Genomic DNA, 17,013 nt, shown 5'->3' on the forward strand with positions numbered 1-17,013 from the left:
CTGTGCCACGGATCCCAGGGTCCCTGTGCCGTGGCTCCCCCTCTCCCGCTCCCGTTTATCCAGGCAGGATGCGCCAGGCGGTGCCGCGGCCCCCGGCTCCTCATTAACCGCGGCCATCGGCAGCTCGGGAGCTCATTAGAGACTCCTCAAACAGCCGTAAAAATCGCTTTTATTAATTGCTTCACCGCCCTTCCATCGCCACCCTGCAGGAGGGGTTTGGGATGGGATTTCCCAGCCCCTTTCTTGGGTGGGGGTCGTGGATGAGCAGCTCCGGGCCTGGATCCATCCCGGGCCTCCCACTCTGCTCCATCCCTCAAGGACAAGATGTGACACCGGGATGTCGTGACAGGTGACATCCCGAGCCCTGCAGGATGTGAGTCCATCCCCCTGGCTTCAGGGCCGGCCCCATCATGGGGATTTTCCCCCAGAACTGTTTTTCCACCGGCACGGCTTTGCCAGCTGGGTGATGGGTCTGTCCCACCCCCTTATCCCCCTCATGGCAGGGATGAGTTTTTCCATATGAAAATATTTAGGGCAACCCCAAGGCCTGGACCCCACTAATGAGGGTGTGTTAATTGCAAGCCCTCACCCCATGTATAATTCAGGGCCTTTGTTAGGGCCGGGTTTGCTTTGTCTGGGAAGTGCCACCCACCCACGGGACCCTGAGCCACACAGCTCCTCCTAGGGGGAGGGGCTGGATTCAAAATAATTGGGGCCTGGGGCTGCTGGGAGGTGGGGGATGGGGTCGTTAGGGAGTTGGGGTCTTTAGTGGGGTCAGCATCCCCCTGATGGAGGAGGGCATGGGGCAGGGGGACATGGGGACAGCCTGGAGCACCATGGAAGGAGCCACAGAGGGACCCCAAAAGGTGGTGGGAGCATCAGTCCAGTGTCCAGGCTGTGGGTGCTGCTGGGCTGGGACTTGCCCCCACATTTTGAGGTGGAAATCCTCATTCTTGCTGTGGGTGCACTCAAAAGTTTGGGGTTGGGGCCTGTGGGTGCCAAAACTGGGGACAGCACCCACGTCCTGGATGGGTGATGGAGAAGAACTGCACCAATGGGGCATAAACCAGCCCCAAATGGGTGAGGGCATCCCTAAATACAACTCCTGACACCACCAGAGCCCCAGGCAGACACCCTAAAATCACCCCAAATTCCCCAGATACCCTCAGCTCCCGGTGGTGCTGGACCGGGATCAGCCCCAGGATCAGCCCCAGGACCAGCAGCCTGAAATCCAGGAATGATGCAGTCCTGGGAGGGTGGGAAGGGGACAGGGATATCCTCACCCCCAGAGGGACTGGGGGACCTGCACCTCTCCACAGGCCACCACCCCACAACTGCTGAGCTTTGGTGGGAAAAAGATCTAAAAAATAGAAAAAAACTTTTAATAACCCACCCCCTGTGGGTGTTTCCTGGTCACAGCAGCACCAGGCTGTGCTGCTAAATGGAATCCCTGGGGGAGCCAGCAAATCCAAGACACGAGGCAAATTCCCAGGAGGGAACAAAACAGGGAATAAAACACAGCCCTGAAATTCCCATCGCTCCAGACTGTGCCCTGTGTCCCTCCCAGGGGATGGGGGGACATCCCAGGAGCACAGGGTGACCACGGGCAGTGGCAGGGCTGGGAGCTGGAGGGGATTGAGGCACAGCCAGGGTGGGCACAGGGACCCCCAGCCCCGGGGCCTCCCATGCCCAGTGCCACCCCCACAGCATCGTCCCCTGGATGTCCCCACCCAAGCCTGGCAGTGGCACCCACGGCCCCAGCGCTGCCCATCACCCATCCCATCACCCATGGTCACAGGATGCCACCTCCCACCCACAGGTGCCACCTCCAGTGTCACCTCCAGCCCTGGGCTCCCTCAGACCACCCCAGCTGCTCTGTGACCACCCCAGTGTTCCCCTCAGGGCCATGGGGACTCAGTGCCAGCCCTGTGCCACCCATGCCCGTCCCATGGCCCTGGCTGTAGCCATGGGGACTCAGTGCCAGCCCTGTGCCACCCATGCCCGTCCCATGGCCCTGGCTGTGCCCCCAGCCCTGGTGCCAGGGGCTGCAGACAAGGCCAGGGAGGGACGGACCTGCCCCAGAGGAATTGGCCATTGCAGGTGACGGGCTGGAAGTGGCAGCAGAGGAGGGGACAGCAGGGGACACGAGCTGAGGGAGTCCCACAGGCACAGATGGAGATGCCAGGTGTCCCCAGGGTGGGTGAGAGGGACAGGGCTGGTTCCTGAGCCAAAGCAGGGCAGGGAAAAGCAGAGACAACACGAATCTGAGCCTGCAAAGGTTTGTGCAAAGCTGCCGACCCCGGGCCCGGCTGCTGCACCCACGGGGGGACCTGGGACCTTTCCTGGGGGTGGGGACACAAATCAGGGCGGGGGGACCCAGCTGGAGCCCACAGCCATGGCTGTCACCACTCCTGAGATCCACTGGGGTGGAGAGGAGGGGGACAGAGCCCAGGAGGGTGGGACAAGGACTCCCAGTGTGATACTTGCAGGCAGTGCCTGAGCACCACCATTAACCTGAGCTGGGCCTGCACGGAGTTAGAGCACGGCCAGGGCTTCCCTGGGGCTCCCAGGAGCTCCAGCATTCCAAGAACCCTCCAGTCCCACTCTGAGCATCACCCAGAGCACCCTTCACTCATCCCAAGTTCCATCTGCTCCCGCTCCAAGCACCCTCCATGCTCACCCCAACCACCTCAAGCATCCTCCGCTCCCCAAGCGTTCTCCATTGCCACCCCAAGCACCTCAAGCACCCTGAGCACCCCTGATTCCCACCTGAGCATCCTCCCCATGACCCAGCACCCTCCACTCCCACACTCCCACCCTGAGCTTCCTCCCCTGCCCTGCCCTGCCCTGGGACATTTCCCACTCGGGGTTTGTACCCAGGAGTCCCTGTGGGGTGGCACCAGTGTGGCACCATTCCAGTGACATTCTCGCAGCTCCCTGCAGCCCCAATTTCCAAACTGGGACAGTCACTGAGGCCACCCCTGGCCCTTTGCTTTCCCAAATCCCATCCACCGAAGGTTCCACGTTTTCCTGCCCCAGCACAAGGCCAGGGGAGGCAAATCCACCGGTGCCACATTCCCGGGGTTCCCGGACACACCCCCCTGCTGGGAAAGGGCCTCGCCATCGATCCGGCCGTGGGAAGAGACCACAGTGCCCCAGGGTACTAATTAGCCCTAATCAAGGTAATTAGCCTGCGAGCCCCGAGGAGTGTGGCTGTGTCCCCTGCGTGTGACAGCACAGCTGTGACCCGGTGTGGGCAGGGAGGGTGACGAGGGTGACAGGACACAGCCAGCGCCCGTGGCTTTGCAGTGTCATTATCACCACCAGCCCCTGGGTACCCCAGGACCTCCCCCAGCACCCCCAGGGCACCGGTGCCTCTGCCAGGACAGAGCCAGGAGGTGGCACCAGGGTGAGAGAAATCCCCTCTGAGGGGCTCCCAGCCCAGCTCAGCTCAGGGGTCCCACTGTTCACACCCCAAACCCCCCCGTGCCCTCCTGCATCCCTCCCTCCCTCCCTCCCTGCTGCTCCTGCTTCCAAACCCTGGAGCTGCTGGGATGTGCTGAGCCCCTGCTCCCTGCAGGTGCCAGGGGCTGATCCCTGAGGGTGAGCAGGGAACCACCCTGAGGGTGAGGGGGACCAGCACCCCAAAGGTGAGCAGGGAACCAGCACCCCAAAGAAGGTCCTGTGATGTTGGGGAAGGTGAAACAGGAAAGCCTTATAAATATGATTGTCTGGCAAAAGATTTTGAGAATATGGAAACTCTAAGTGAGATTGAAATGAAAGCAAGCTCTGAGATCCCTCAGTTCCTGAACAACTGGAAAACAATGGCATGGCCAGCTGAAGGTGATCCCCTTTTGATCAAACAATCCCCTCTGCTTGCAGACAGGCCCAAGGCTCAGAGCAGACCCTGCCAGCTTGGCAGAAGGGGCCCAAAGAGGAGTTTGTAGGGTTTAAAATGTAACCCAGTGTGGTAATGGAATGATTCTTCTAGGCTGTATGGAAATGCTGTAGGATTTGTATCTTGGACTAGATTGGTTAGTGAGAATTAGAATATTCAACACAGAAGATTATTTATTGTATTGTAATGGGAACCTCGTGCTCTTACCCTTTTACTCTCTTCCCCTCTCATCCTCTCTCCCCCTCTCCTCTCTCAGGCCTGCTCTGAGCTGTGGCTGGCAGCTCCCAGCAGGGCCCTGCACCCAGGCCCTTTGCAATAAACCCCAAGTTCCAGCCCTGGCTGCAGAGATCTCTGCTCTCTGTCCATCCTGACCGTGCTACCCCCCAACACTCCTACACTACAGCACCTCTCATCCTCCACACCCATTAAATAATTAAATAATGTAACCTCCATTAAATAATGTGACCCCATGGGGACAGAGGAGTCACATCCTGTCCCACTGCACCACTTGGGCCATTGTTTTTTCCTCCCCAAAATCTCCTTCTACTTCTGATGAGACCCAAAGGAGGGGGAATTTCCCCCAAGCACATGGGAGCTGTTATTAATCTTATTAAAAACCTCTTGGGGTTTAATGTCCTGGTTAAACACAGCCTGGGCTGCTCTCTGCCCGCTTTGCATTTCCACTTTTCCAGTCTGTTACATCCAAATTTTGGAAATTGAAATAAATAGCTGCTTTCAAATGGGGGGAAGGGAAAAATCAGTGCCAAGGGAGCCATTCTGAGCTGCTCCAAGCATCCCCCAGGATTTGGGATGAATGTTCTCTCCCTGCTCAGCTCCCAGTGTTCATCAATTCCAGCCACATTGACTGTGGTGGGGACAGGGACACCCCGGGGCATTCCAGGAGCAGAAGGGGTGGGGACACAGCCTGGAGCACTGGGATGGGGCTGGGAAGGTTCCCACCCCTGGTACGGCTCACCCAGGCTGGCAGAGATGGATACAGAACCCCCTGCACCCCAGAGCAGGCTGTTGAAGCAGGCAGGAGTGAGGGATTTGTGGGGTTTCCATCCCTGCCCCTATCCCAAAGGATGGGAGATCCCCAGGGAATGCCAGCACCACCCCAAGGGCTCCCGGCCCAGGGGGAGGTGATGCCAGCAGGATCCTGCTCCTGCTGTGGTGTGCAGTGGGACACAGAGCCCTTCCCAGCCCTGGGAATGGGCACAAGGACAGGAGGGTGTCCTGGTCCCTGTGCCATTCATATTCTCTGAAAAATCCCCTTGCCCAGGAGTCTTCTCCTGGGAAGCTGAGAAGCCTCAGGGAAAAGGAAAACAATTCTTCTCTCATTTGCTTCTCCTGTGCTGTGCTCATGTGGAATGTGTTTGGAGATTGGTTACCCACAGGTGATTGTTCCATTGCATTCTGCTGGGAGTTGTTTTCACTCTTTGGCCAATCAGGGCCCAGCTGTGCTGGGACTCTGGAAAGAGTCACGAGTTTTCATTATTATCTTTTTAACATTCTGTCTGTATCCTTTCTGTATTCTTTAGTATAGTTTAGTATAGTATTCTTTAATATAATATAGTATAATAAAGTAACAAATCAGCCTTCTGAGAACATGGAGTCAGATTCATCATTCCTGCCTTCATCAGGGCACCCTGCAAATCCAATAGGTTCCCACCCCAGCATCCTCCCAACTGCCCAATCCACCCCTGTGCCAATTTTGTGGGGCCAGGGCTGGGAGCTCAGAGCCAGGTCTGTGTCCCAGAGGCAGATGTGGGTTTCCCTTCGGGAACTGAATTCCTGCATGGTGAGTTTTGGTCTGGTTGAGCCCCAAATCCTCTTCCAGGGCTTCCCTGGGGTTTCTCTCTGGAGGAACTGAGCAGAGAAGAGCCAAGAGCACCTCTGCAGAAGGAAAAAGTTGTGGGAGCTGATGCCTCAGGTTCAGCTTTTCTATTTTTCAGACTCTGCTTTGGTGTGTGGGTCTGGCCTTCACATTATGGGATGGTGAGCTCTGTGCACAGAGCAGGGAGACAAAACAATTCCTGCTCCAGCTGGGCACCAAGGACAAATGATCCAAATCTCAGCCCAGGAGCAGAAACCCCGTGGGTTGGAGAGAGAAAAACAAGCAGGGTGGGACTGCAGGGGCTAAAGCTGGGATGGGACAATGAACTGCAAGGTGCAAATGGAGCAGAACTGATCCAAGGGAGAGACCCCGTGCCCGGCCGTGCATTTTGGGGCCATTTTGGTTCATCTTGGGTGCAGCCCTGGCTGGGCTCTGGTGCTGCCCAAGGTGGATCCATTGAGGAGATCCTTTCCATAAATCCCTGCTTTATTCTTTAACTTCATCTACTCTCTGTCCTAGAGCAGCCTTCCCAAGGCATCGGATCCATCAAAGCCTTGGGCAGGGAGAGCATTCCATGAATAAACAACAAACACCATGAGGAGTTCATGAGGTGCTCCTGGATCCTCCAGCAGTGAATTCCCAAACAAACCCAACCTCTGCTGGAATAACAACCCAGGGTGCTCAGCACCCCCAATGCTGCCACTGTGTCGGGATGTCCCTGTTGTCCCACCAAACATGGCCCAAGCCTGGGGCAAGCGCTGGCCAAAGGCAGTGGTTGATCACCTTCAGGGCTGAAAAACCCCATTTCTCCCCCAAACTCTCTCACTTTGCCTCATTTCTCCCGCATTAAGGGCTGTTGGGTCTGGGAATCTCTTCCACCTCCCCATCTTAGTTGGATATTAGGAAAAAGTTTTTCATTGAAAGAGTGATAAAGTTCTGGAATGTTCTGCCTGGGGAGGTGGTGGAGTCCCCATCCCTGGGGGTGTTTAACAAAGCCTGGATGTGGCACTGGGTGCCAGGGTTGAGTTGAGGGGTTGGGGCTGGGTTGGACTCGATGAGCTTGAAGGTCTCTTCCATCCCAGTGATTCTGGGAATTCTGGGAATCTTCAAGAGGGGATGGTTTTAAACTAAATGAGGATGGATTCAGGTGGGATCTTGGGAATTGGGAATTGTTCCCTGGCAGGGTGGGCAGGGGCTGGGCTGGAATTGCCAGAGCAGCTGTGGCTGCCCCTGGAGCCCTGGCAGTGCCCAAGGCCAGGCTGGGCATTGGGGCTGGAGCACCTGGCACAGTGGGAGGTGGCCCTGCCATGGCAGGGGTGGGATTTAAGGTACCAAACCATTCCCAGGTTCTGTGATCTTCCCTCAGAGCAGCCACAGACCCTGACCCTCTCCAGATGCTGTTTGGCCACATCTCCCATCCTGGGGTTGCTCTCCCCAGCCCCTCCCCATGGCTTGGCAATGGATTTCGGGATGGGAACGTCCCTGCCCCATGGGCTGCCCAGGATGCACCTCCAGGGGGACTCTCCCGTGCCAGGCTCTGCTCACCACCATCCCCTCATCCCACACCTTTTCTCCAGTGATGATTTCATTCCTTCTCTTCTTTCTGCCTAGTGCTGAAATGAGCAGCATTGATTTTTCATAGCACTAATTTTTTTTCCTAACAGAAGCCACCTGGGATTAAATCAAATTCCTTATCAGCATCCAAACCATTGCTGGGGCAGCTCAGCCCCTTCCAGCAGCCAAACCTGGGAGCTCAAGGAGAAACAAGAGCCAGGTTTGGCTGGGCCAGACACATTTCCCAGCTCTCCATGAGCACATCTGCTTTAGGCTTTTCTGCTCACATCAGCCTTTCCTTCCCGGGCTCTGACAGTTCCACTGTCAGGCCGGGCTGGTTTCAGCCTCATCCTCTTTATTTTCTCTACAACCCAGCCCCCTGAGACATTTATTTTCCAGCCCCCCTCACTCCCAGCTCTGTTAAGAACCGCCATGAATGATTTAGGGAGTTCTTCAGGCGGCCTCGTTAATCCTCTTGGGTGCACATTAGCTGGTCCTGCAAATTTAGACGTACGGCACTTTAATCGCGGTTTTAATTGCGAGCTGTGAGGCTCTGCCTTCCCAAACACACGTCAATAAACCTTTACAGCCCTGCCTGGAATGGGGATGTGCCGGAGGATGCTCACCCACACGGAGCTCTGGGCTGGCTGATGCCTCTGCAGGGCCACCCACAGGGCGCTCACCCGGGGAGGTGACGGGCTGGGCTGGGCTTTTCAGCCTTTTAAACCACATTTCCCACCTTGGGGCCGGCTCTGGATCCTCTGGATCCCTGGAGGATCCTCCTCCCTCCATGGCAGCATCCGTGACCCCACAGAGCCGCGGGTGTCAGCACCCCCCTCACCCCACGGAGAGGGGATGTGGGGCAGCGAGGGGGCTCGGGGGACTGAGGGACTCCCCTCGCCATCCCCGCGCTCCTGCCAGCCCCCATTGCCATGGCAACCATGCAAATGGAAAAGCTTTCCATAATCATTAGGGAGCGGAGAGGAGCAGTACAAACAGCGGCGGCAGTAGATTACAAGCCCATTATGAACAGTCGCACCTTCTGAGCGCTGGTAATTACACCTAATTGTGCATTTAATTGTGTAATTGAAAACCTCCAGCCCGAGTTCAGCCCGGGCTCCTTTCCCCCTTTCCGAGGGAGGGGATGCGGCCGGGGCCGCCCCAGCCCCGCGGTGCTCGGGCCATCCCCGGCCGAGCCCCGGAGCCGGGCGAGGACAAAAGACGCCGGCAGAGGTGGGAGGAGGGTGGTTCCCAGCGGCCGTGGCCAAGCCAGGGAAATCAGAGCAGGAAGGGAGGATGGAATGGGACAGGAGGGCCACGGAGCCCCCAGGGGTGCAGAGGGTCCCGCTGTCGCACAGGGATGACACCAGGGATGAAGGATCATCCTCTCCCTCCACCCATCCCTCGTTCAGCCAAACTCCTGATCCTTCCCCAGCCTTGGGTCACCTCCCAGCGCCTCCCGGGGCCGCCGAACCCCGCGGCTCGGGGAGAAGCTGGGATGGACCCGCGGACCCCGCAAGGACCGGGCACGGCAGAGCCGCTCTGGCGTGGCACGGCATGGCACGGCATGGCACGGCATGGCACTGGATCGCACGGCATGGCACTGCATGGCACGGCATGGAACGGCATGGCACTGCACGGCACTGCATGGCACGGCACGGCACTGCATGGCACGGCACGGCACTGCATGGCACTGCACGGCACGGCATGGAACGGCATGGAACGGCACGGCACTGCATGGCACTGCACGGCACGGCATGGCACGGCACTGCATGGCATGGCACGGCACTGCATGGCACTGCACGGCACGGCATGGCACGGCATGGCATGGCACGGCATGGCACTGCATGGCACGGCATGGCACTGCATGGCATGGCACTGCATGGCATGGCACGGCATGGCACGGCATGGCACTGCATGGCACGGCATGGCACTGCATGGCACAGCATGGCACGGCACTGCATGGCACGGCATGGCATGGCACTGCACTGCATGGCACGGCATGGCACGGCACTGCACGGCACCGCGTGTCACCGCACGGCCCCGCACCGCACCCCGCCAGCCTGGCAGGCTCCGGCAGGCGGGAGGTGCCAACCCAGCTCTGCTTTTCCAGCCAATTAAAGGAGAAGGAGAGAAACAAAGAAGGAAACGGGAGCCCGGCTGGAAGCGGCTGCCGGCTCTGGCAGGCCGGGGGGGCACGGAGCGTCCCCGTCCCCGTCCGGCTGCGGGGCCGAGCGGCCGCGAGGAGGGGACGGTGGGGTGGGATGGAGAAGGAGCCGGTCCGGGATGGAGAAGGAGCCGGCTCCAGGAAAACCATCCCGCACCAGAGCCTGAGCACGGCCACGGGGCACGGAGCGGGGTGGCCAAGGGACATGGGACAGCAGCTGGACAGAGCCGGCCTGACAGCTGCCAGCAGTGCATGTCCCAGTATCCTGATATGCCCATATCCTGCCATCCTGATGTCCCAATATCCTGATATCCCAATCTCCTGATGTCCTGATACACCAAAATCCCAATGTCTCGATATCCCAATATCCTGATATCCCAATATCCCGATGTCCTGATATTCTGATGTCCTGATATCCCAATATCCTGATGTCCCAATATCCCGATATCTCGATGTCCCAATATCCCAATATCCCGATGTCCCAATATCCCAATAACCCGATGTCCTGATATTCTGATGTCCCAATATCCCAATATCCCGATGTCCCAATATCCCAATATCCCGATGTCCTGATATCCCGATGTCCCAATATCCCAATATCCCGATGTCCCAATGTCCCAATATCCCGATGTCCCAATATCCCAATAACCCAATATCCCGATATCTCGATGTCCCAATATCCCAATATCCCGATGTCCCAATATCCCAATAACCCGATGTCCTGATATTCTGATGTCCCAATATCCCAATATCCCGATGTCCCAATGTCCCAATATCCCGATGTCCCGATGTCCCAATACCCCGATATCCCCAATATCCTGATATCCCGTACCATGTCACCAGGGCTGGCCCAGCCCCAGAGCACAGCTGTTCCCACCCCTGCAGGCTGCAGAGGAACAAATGCTGTGGCTCCCACACCCCTGCCCGAGCAGGGCAGCGCCACCCCGGGTCCTGCCCCATCCCACCCCTCAGCATTCCCATTTCCCACAGAGAGGGTGAATCCCACAAACACGGGGCACAGAGAGGGGTTGGTGTCTCCCAGCTGCAGGGAAAACCAGCAAAACCCCGGGCTTTGGGTTTTATCCCAGCTCATTATCACAAACATCTGCAGGTGGCCCCTCCCGAGGCAGGGCACAGCCAGTGGGGGTTTGCCAAGAGGATTTTTTCAGGGAAAAACCATAAAAGGAGGCAAAATGTGGCACGTGCTGCCTGTCCCCAGGACTGGGGTCAGCCAGCACTCACAGCACGGCCTTGCCAGGGGGGAAGGAGCTTGGGGGGTGTTTGAGTGCTCCAAAGCAGCTCCTGTTGTGTCATGGCCCAAAAAGGAGCTTCCCAACCTGGTTCAGGGGTGGGCTGGAGCGGGCAGGGCTCGGCAGGGCCCCTCTGGATCAGGGACCTTGTGCCCAGTGGGTGCCAGCTGCACCTGGGGACATCCAGAGCATCCCTGGGGCCAGGGGGTGAGGGAGCAGGTCATGGATATTGGGAAACCAGCTGGGTGTGAAAGGTGCCCATGAAGGGACAGTGGCACACAGGGAGCCATGGGAGGGTGGCTGTGAGGTGACAGTGGCACACAGGGAGCCATGGGAAGGTGCCCAAGGAGTGACAGTGGCACACAGGGAGCCATGGGAAGGTGCCCAAGGAGTGACAGTGGCACACAGGGAGCCGAGGGAAGGTGCCCAAGGGGTGACAGTGGCACACAGGGAGCCATGGGAAGGTGCCTGGGCTGGGCAGGAAGGAGCAGGTGACAGCACCTCAGGATGTCACCACGCTGCTGTTGAAGGGACAGCGGGGCCCAGGCTGGCCCAGGGGGCTCAGCTGAGCTGTGCCCTCCCTGGGCAGCCTCGCTGGTGGCACGAGCTGCTCCTGCAGCCATGGGGCAGCCCCACACTCCCCAGGGTGACCCCAGCCCCCTGACTGGCACACTGGGGACACAGCTGTCCCCACCCACAGGACAGAGGGCCCAGGACAGGTGGGGGGACGTGAGCCTGCCATGCCATCCCCATGTCAGGGGTGGAGCAGAGGAGGGGAGCAGGGATGGGGTTGGGGATCATCCCCCCTCCCTGAGGCTCCATCCCAAACCTCAGCTCTGCCTGGTCCAGGTGCTGTGTCACCTCAGGGTGGCCTTGGTCACCACAGGGGATGCCTGGGTGGCACTGCCACCTCCAGTCTCCTGGGGCTGGCTCAGCACAGGGCCATGGGTGGGCACCCAGACCCCTCAGCTTGGGGTGAGGAGCTGAGGGTTGGGGGGATCTCCCCATAGGGGGTGGAAGCTGCTGCCTCCAAACCCAGGAAGGAGCTCTGAGGAGCATCCCAAAGGATGAACTGGTTCAGGATGAGCCTGGAGAGGGAAGGGGAAGGTCCCTGGTAAGGGATTGGAGCCTTTGGGGATGCCAACAGCACCAGGACACACGGAGGGAAGGTGGAGGGGACAGCCTGACCCCAATTAGCAGCACAAAGTTCCTGTGGGTGTGAGCAGGAGCTGCTCTCCCAGCCCAGGAGCTCACACCTATTCAGCCTTCCCCGAAATGAACAGATTAAAACCCCTCTGATTTGGGATATCTCGGGGAGTAATCATCACCAAACCTGCCTGGGAGCCGAGTGGTGAAAAGGAATGTGACCAAGAGCCAGGAAACTCCTGCACACCTGGAAAAGCCCCGCTGGATTTATCCTGGATCAGGTGAGCGAAACGCCAAGCGAGACTGCACAGCCCAAAGCAAGGGGACAGCTGGGGACACCGAGGCCATTCCTGCTGGGAATGGGGGACTCCAGCCTGGGGATGATCCCAGGGCTGAGCACCGGCTTCAAAGCTTCCCCATCCCCCATCCTCGCCTCGTGTACCCCCATCCAAAAGCGGGGACCCCTCCCCACCCGCTGCCTTCTGGAGGATGAAGGATGAGCAAGAGCCGGGAAGAAAGTGACTGTCAGCAGGATGCCACCATCATCTCCAGAGGGCTCTGAGCCCGTTCCCATCGCCGCGTCCATCCATCCATCCATCCATCCATCCATCCATCCATCCATCCATCCATCCATCCATCCATCCATCCATCATCCATCACCCCCGTGCCGGGGACACCACGAGCTGACCCCACAGATTTCAGCAGTCCCTCCCTGCCCTCCTCACCCGGCACGGCCGCGGGTGCAGGTAGGAGGCGGCTGAGTCTCCATTAACGCACCACCCTGCCGGGATAATTAATCGCAACCTCGCCGGCGCTGGTTTGAGCAGAACCCCCCGGATCCCCCCCGCGCTCCCTTCGCCGGCTCCTCGGGCAGAGCCTGATGAAGATTGATTCGCGGGCGGCGGCAAGCGCGGCACGGAATTGTCACGAAATCCCACAAATGAAACCCCACAATCCCGTGAAAATCAAGCCTCTCCTTTCTCCTTGCTGCCACAGCCCGGTGCCCCCCACCGCGGGCAGGTGGGTCCCGCTCAGGAGCAGCAGAGTTTCCAAAGTGCTGCCGGCGGCTCCAAGTTTCCCTCTCGCCCCGACTCAGGGGACCAGCACCCCGAGACGCAGCCGCGGAGTCACCAGAATGGGAAACCGCGGGCGGGAGTGAACTCGGAGGGAAGAGATTGCAGTTGGGAACAAAGCTCACACCTGCTGGAGACGCAACCTCGGGCACTGACAGCGCAGGGAAGGGGTCCCCATCCACCTCCCCGGCCAGAGCCGGCTTGAGGCAGGAGATGAGGGTGGCACTGCCTGTCTTTTAGAGCAGCATATTTTCTTTCCTCTGGGTTTTTTCTTTTTGGGTGATGGTGAAGCATCCCCGAGCTGGTCCCAACGCAAGGTCACCGCCGAGGCGGCGTGGGGAGCGGTGACAGGCAGCATCTCGCACAAAGCACCCCCGGCATGCCGATGAGCCTTACCAGCTGCAGGCAGCAGAATCCCACCAGCGTGCATCGCCCGTTGCATCTCCCCATGGCTCCCCAGCCGGATCCTCGGGGCTCCCTCACCGTGGCCTCGCTCCGCCGCCGCGCTCCAGCTCCTCAGCAGCCGCCCCTTGGCCACCCGGGCAGCGTCACGGGGGGCTCCAGCACCATGTCCCGCTCTCCAGCCTCGGGCCAGCCCCGCCGGCTCAGCACAGCGGCGGGCTGGGCTCGGCGCGGGGCATCGCCCCCTTCTCCCTCCGCCCCCCGCCCCGCTAGAGCCCGCTCGGGCGGCGCGGGGGCCGCGGGGCCGCGCAGCCCTGGCCGCCCATGCCCGGCCCGGCGCGGAGCCGTGCGCTCCGCTATTGTCTCCCGCACAGCCGCGCTCCGCGCCCCGGGCGGGCGGGCGGGGGGCGCGGGCGGGGCCGGGCGGCGCGGCCGGAACAAGGCGGGACGCGGCAGCCGGCGGGGCGCGGCGGGCGGCGCGGCCGGGCGGGGCGGGGCGCGGGCGGGCACGCCGAGCCGCGCCGAGCCCTTGGCGGCCTCCGGGGGCGCGGGCAGCGCGGGCAGCGCGGCCCCTCCGCCGCACCGCGGCTCCCGCCTGGCCTTATCCTTATCCTTAATCATCAGCGTTTGTCTTTTGAATCGCAGATTTTTGTTATAATTCTTTTTTCGCCTCCTCCGGAACCAGGTGCGGCTGGGTGAGACCCTGGGGAAGGGCTGCGAGATGCTCCCCCCGTATCCCCCCCGTATCCCCTCGCATCCCCCCTGCATCCCCCGGCCCTGCGGCCCTTGGGCGGCGCCTGGACCCGCAGCACAGGGACCCCGCCGCCTCCCCTGGGGTGGCCATGCCCGCGCAGCAGCTGGGCTTGCGGGGAGGACAGATGGCCGAGCCCGGCGGGAGCGCCCCGCATCCCCCCGCAGAGCCCCCGCTCCGCAGAGCCCCGCTCGGCACACGCGGCTGGGGCCAGCGGCGAGTGCCGGCCGGGGGCACAGTGCCTGGGCAGGGGGTGGGTGCAGACAGGGCTGACACGGCCCCTCACCGCCACCCACCCGCTCGCCTTTGTTCTGTTTTCACAGCACACCTTCGGGGACATCGCAGAGCGCGAGGAATCACCGGCATGCTGCTTTCCCAGCGCTTTAGAAACCTCTGGCTGAAATGCCGCCTGGCAGAAGCACTTGGAAACAGTTTGTTGCTTTTAATTTCCACGATTTCTTAATCCTCAGCGCCGATGTTCAGAAGGAAGCATCTTCTAAACCCACCCCACACAGCCTTAGGTGTCAGAGCATCCACACGGCATCCGGGGGATGAAGCTGCATTTGTGTGTGTGGTCCAAACCCACCCAAGCTTGCCAGGGCTCATCCCTGTGCTCATCCCACCTCCCACACCTGGAGCTTCTCCTTCATCCTCCACGATGGGGATTTCTCTGCCCCGGGGCTGTTCCGTGCTCCCGGGGGCGTTTGGGGAGGCTGAGGCTGACGGAGGGGGCTTTGCAGGAAACGCTTGGCTTTGTGCATTCACACACACACAGGGCAAAGATGCAGTGGGTTCCTGGAGGGCTGCTCTGAACTGGGCTCCTGGGAGCAGGAGCAGCCTCAGACGTGGTTTGTTCCCCCCTGGCCTGGCTGGGTGACCTCCACCAGCCCTGAGTATTCCCACAGCTCCCTGCAGGCCAAGCTGTGGAGCTGGGACACCCCCAGCGTGGGCTGGGCCATCCCTCCCAGCTCTCCTGGCTCTGGGATCCCCAGGTTTCACCTGGGACAGGTCCCATCGCCTTCATCCCGTTCTGTCTCAGGCTCCTGAGGGTTATCCTGGTACAGCCACAGCTCCAGGATTCAGCTTTTGGGCTCCTCTGGGATTTAAACACAGCAGAAATTTGGATCAGAGGGGTTGGGATCACCTCACAGGTCAAAAATGCATCCCACAGCATCTCCTTGGCCACGGGCAGGCAAATCTGCCCAGCTCAGCCCTCCTGCAGCCCTCACAAACCACCAGGGAAAGGCAAAATGCTTTGATGGGAAATCATAAATTCCCATCCAATGGCACCGAGATCCCGCCTGGCTCCCAAGCAGGTGGAGTTTTGCAAAGAATCAATTTTAGATTAAAAAAAGGTCAATAAACCCTGTCATGGAGCTCCCCTGGGAGGAGAGGAGACAACTTCATCCAGGAGAGGGTGGGGAACGAGCCCAGGGCTTTGTGCTTTGCTCGGCTCAGAACCTGCCACCCCACGCCCCACCCTTGGGTTTGTGTGCAAGACAAAGCCCCAGTGGCCAAAATTACAGAGAAAATATCAGAGGAAATCCAAAAAGGGTCCTGTAATTAATGGTGGGGGGTGGGAAATGGGAGGGAGCCACCAGGCTCTGTGCTTTGATCCCCAGCTGTGCTCCCACCAAGCCCTGCTGTGCCTCAGTTTCCCCAACACCCCTGGGGGGGTCAGAGCCTCATCCCAAATCTCCTGTGGGATGGAGAAGGGAGAGGAACAACCCCATCAAGGCTGAGACTCTGCCACCCCACATGCTGTGATGGGGTGACAGGGCTGTCCCCTGTCCCCCATGGCCACCTGGCTCTGGCAGGGGCTGGATCTGACCCAGCTGAGCTCTGCACCCCCAGGGCAGGAGCAGCCAGATGGGATCTCTTCCCCAGGTACACAAAATCCTCTCTTTCCACTAAACCCGAGTGTTTGAAGTCAAAAACCATCTGTATCTTTATGCCAGAGAGAGCTCTCCCTGCCAGGGGTATAAACAGAACACAGAGACATCAGGTTTTTTCACTAAACTGATATTTTTACACCAAAGTCAGGTTTTTGTCTGTATGGGCAGGGCTGGAGCAGCCTGGGGACAGGAACATCTCAGTCCCAGGGCCAGGGATGCTCTGGCTTTGGGTCTGGGGATGGCCCAGCCCTGGGGTAAAGGATGGCCCAGTTTGGGGTCAGGGTCAGCCCTGGGGTAAAGGATGGCCCAGTTTGGGGTCAGGGTTAGCCCTGGGGTAAAGGATGGCCCAGTTTGGGGTCAGGGTCAGCCCTGGGGTAAAGAATGGCCCAGTTTGGGGTCAGGGTCAGCCCTGGGGTAAGGGATGGCCCAGTTTGGGGTCAGGGTCAGCCCTGGGGTAAAGAATGGCCCAGTTTGGGGTCAGGAGTGCTCCAGCCCCAGGGTGAGGGATGCTCCATCCCTGGGGACAGTGACACTCCAGCCATGGGTACCAGGGATGATGTCCCAGGTTTGGGATCAGGGATGTCCCAGGTTTGGGATCAGGGATGTCCCAGTCCTGGGGTCACATTGCTCCAGCCCTGACTCCTGGGATGTTCCAGAGTCAGGTCAGGAATGTTCCATCCCCAGGGTCATGAATGCCCCAGTCCTGGGGTCAGGGATGCTCCAGACCTGGATCCAGGGATGACTCAGAGCCAGGATCAGGAATTCCCCATGCCTGGGGTCACAGAGGCCATGGCTGTGGGGTCAAGGACCCCCCATCCCTGGGGTCAGTGACACTCCAGCCATGGATAGCAGGGATGTCCCAGTCCTGGGGTCAAAGATGCTCCAGCCCTGAGTTAGGGATGTCCCAGACTCAGGATCAGGAATGCTCCATCCCTGGGGTGGTAGAGGCCCTGGGTAAGGGATGCTCCATCCCTGGGGTGGTAGAGGCCATGGCTGTGGGGTCAAGGATGCTCCAGCCCCGGGGTCAGGAACATCCTGGC

The 17,013-nt window shown here is 59.8% G+C and overlaps 1 protein-coding gene across 1 annotated transcript in view; it reads right to left on the bottom strand.

Moving 5' to 3' along the window:
* NKAIN1 (sodium/potassium transporting ATPase interacting 1) overlaps nucleotides 1-13,779 on the bottom strand; it is a 38,530-nt gene extending 24,751 nt beyond the window's left edge. Inside the window, exon 1 of the mRNA XM_071453075.1 lies at nucleotides 13,322-13,779. Coding sequence (XP_071309176.1) covers nucleotides 13,322-13,375 — 54 coding nt within the window. The 5' untranslated portion in view covers nucleotides 13,376-13,779. The remainder of the gene's footprint in view (nucleotides 1-13,321) is intronic.
* Between the last annotated feature and the right edge of the window lie 3,234 nt (nucleotides 13,780-17,013).

The sequence above is a fragment of the Agelaius tricolor genome, unplaced genomic scaffold (assembly GCF_023055355.1).
Source record: "Agelaius tricolor isolate 1412-34295 unplaced genomic scaffold, bAgeTri1.0.p SCAF_36, whole genome shotgun sequence".
In the NCBI taxonomy this organism is placed as follows: Eukaryota; Metazoa; Chordata; class Aves; order Passeriformes; family Icteridae; genus Agelaius; species Agelaius tricolor.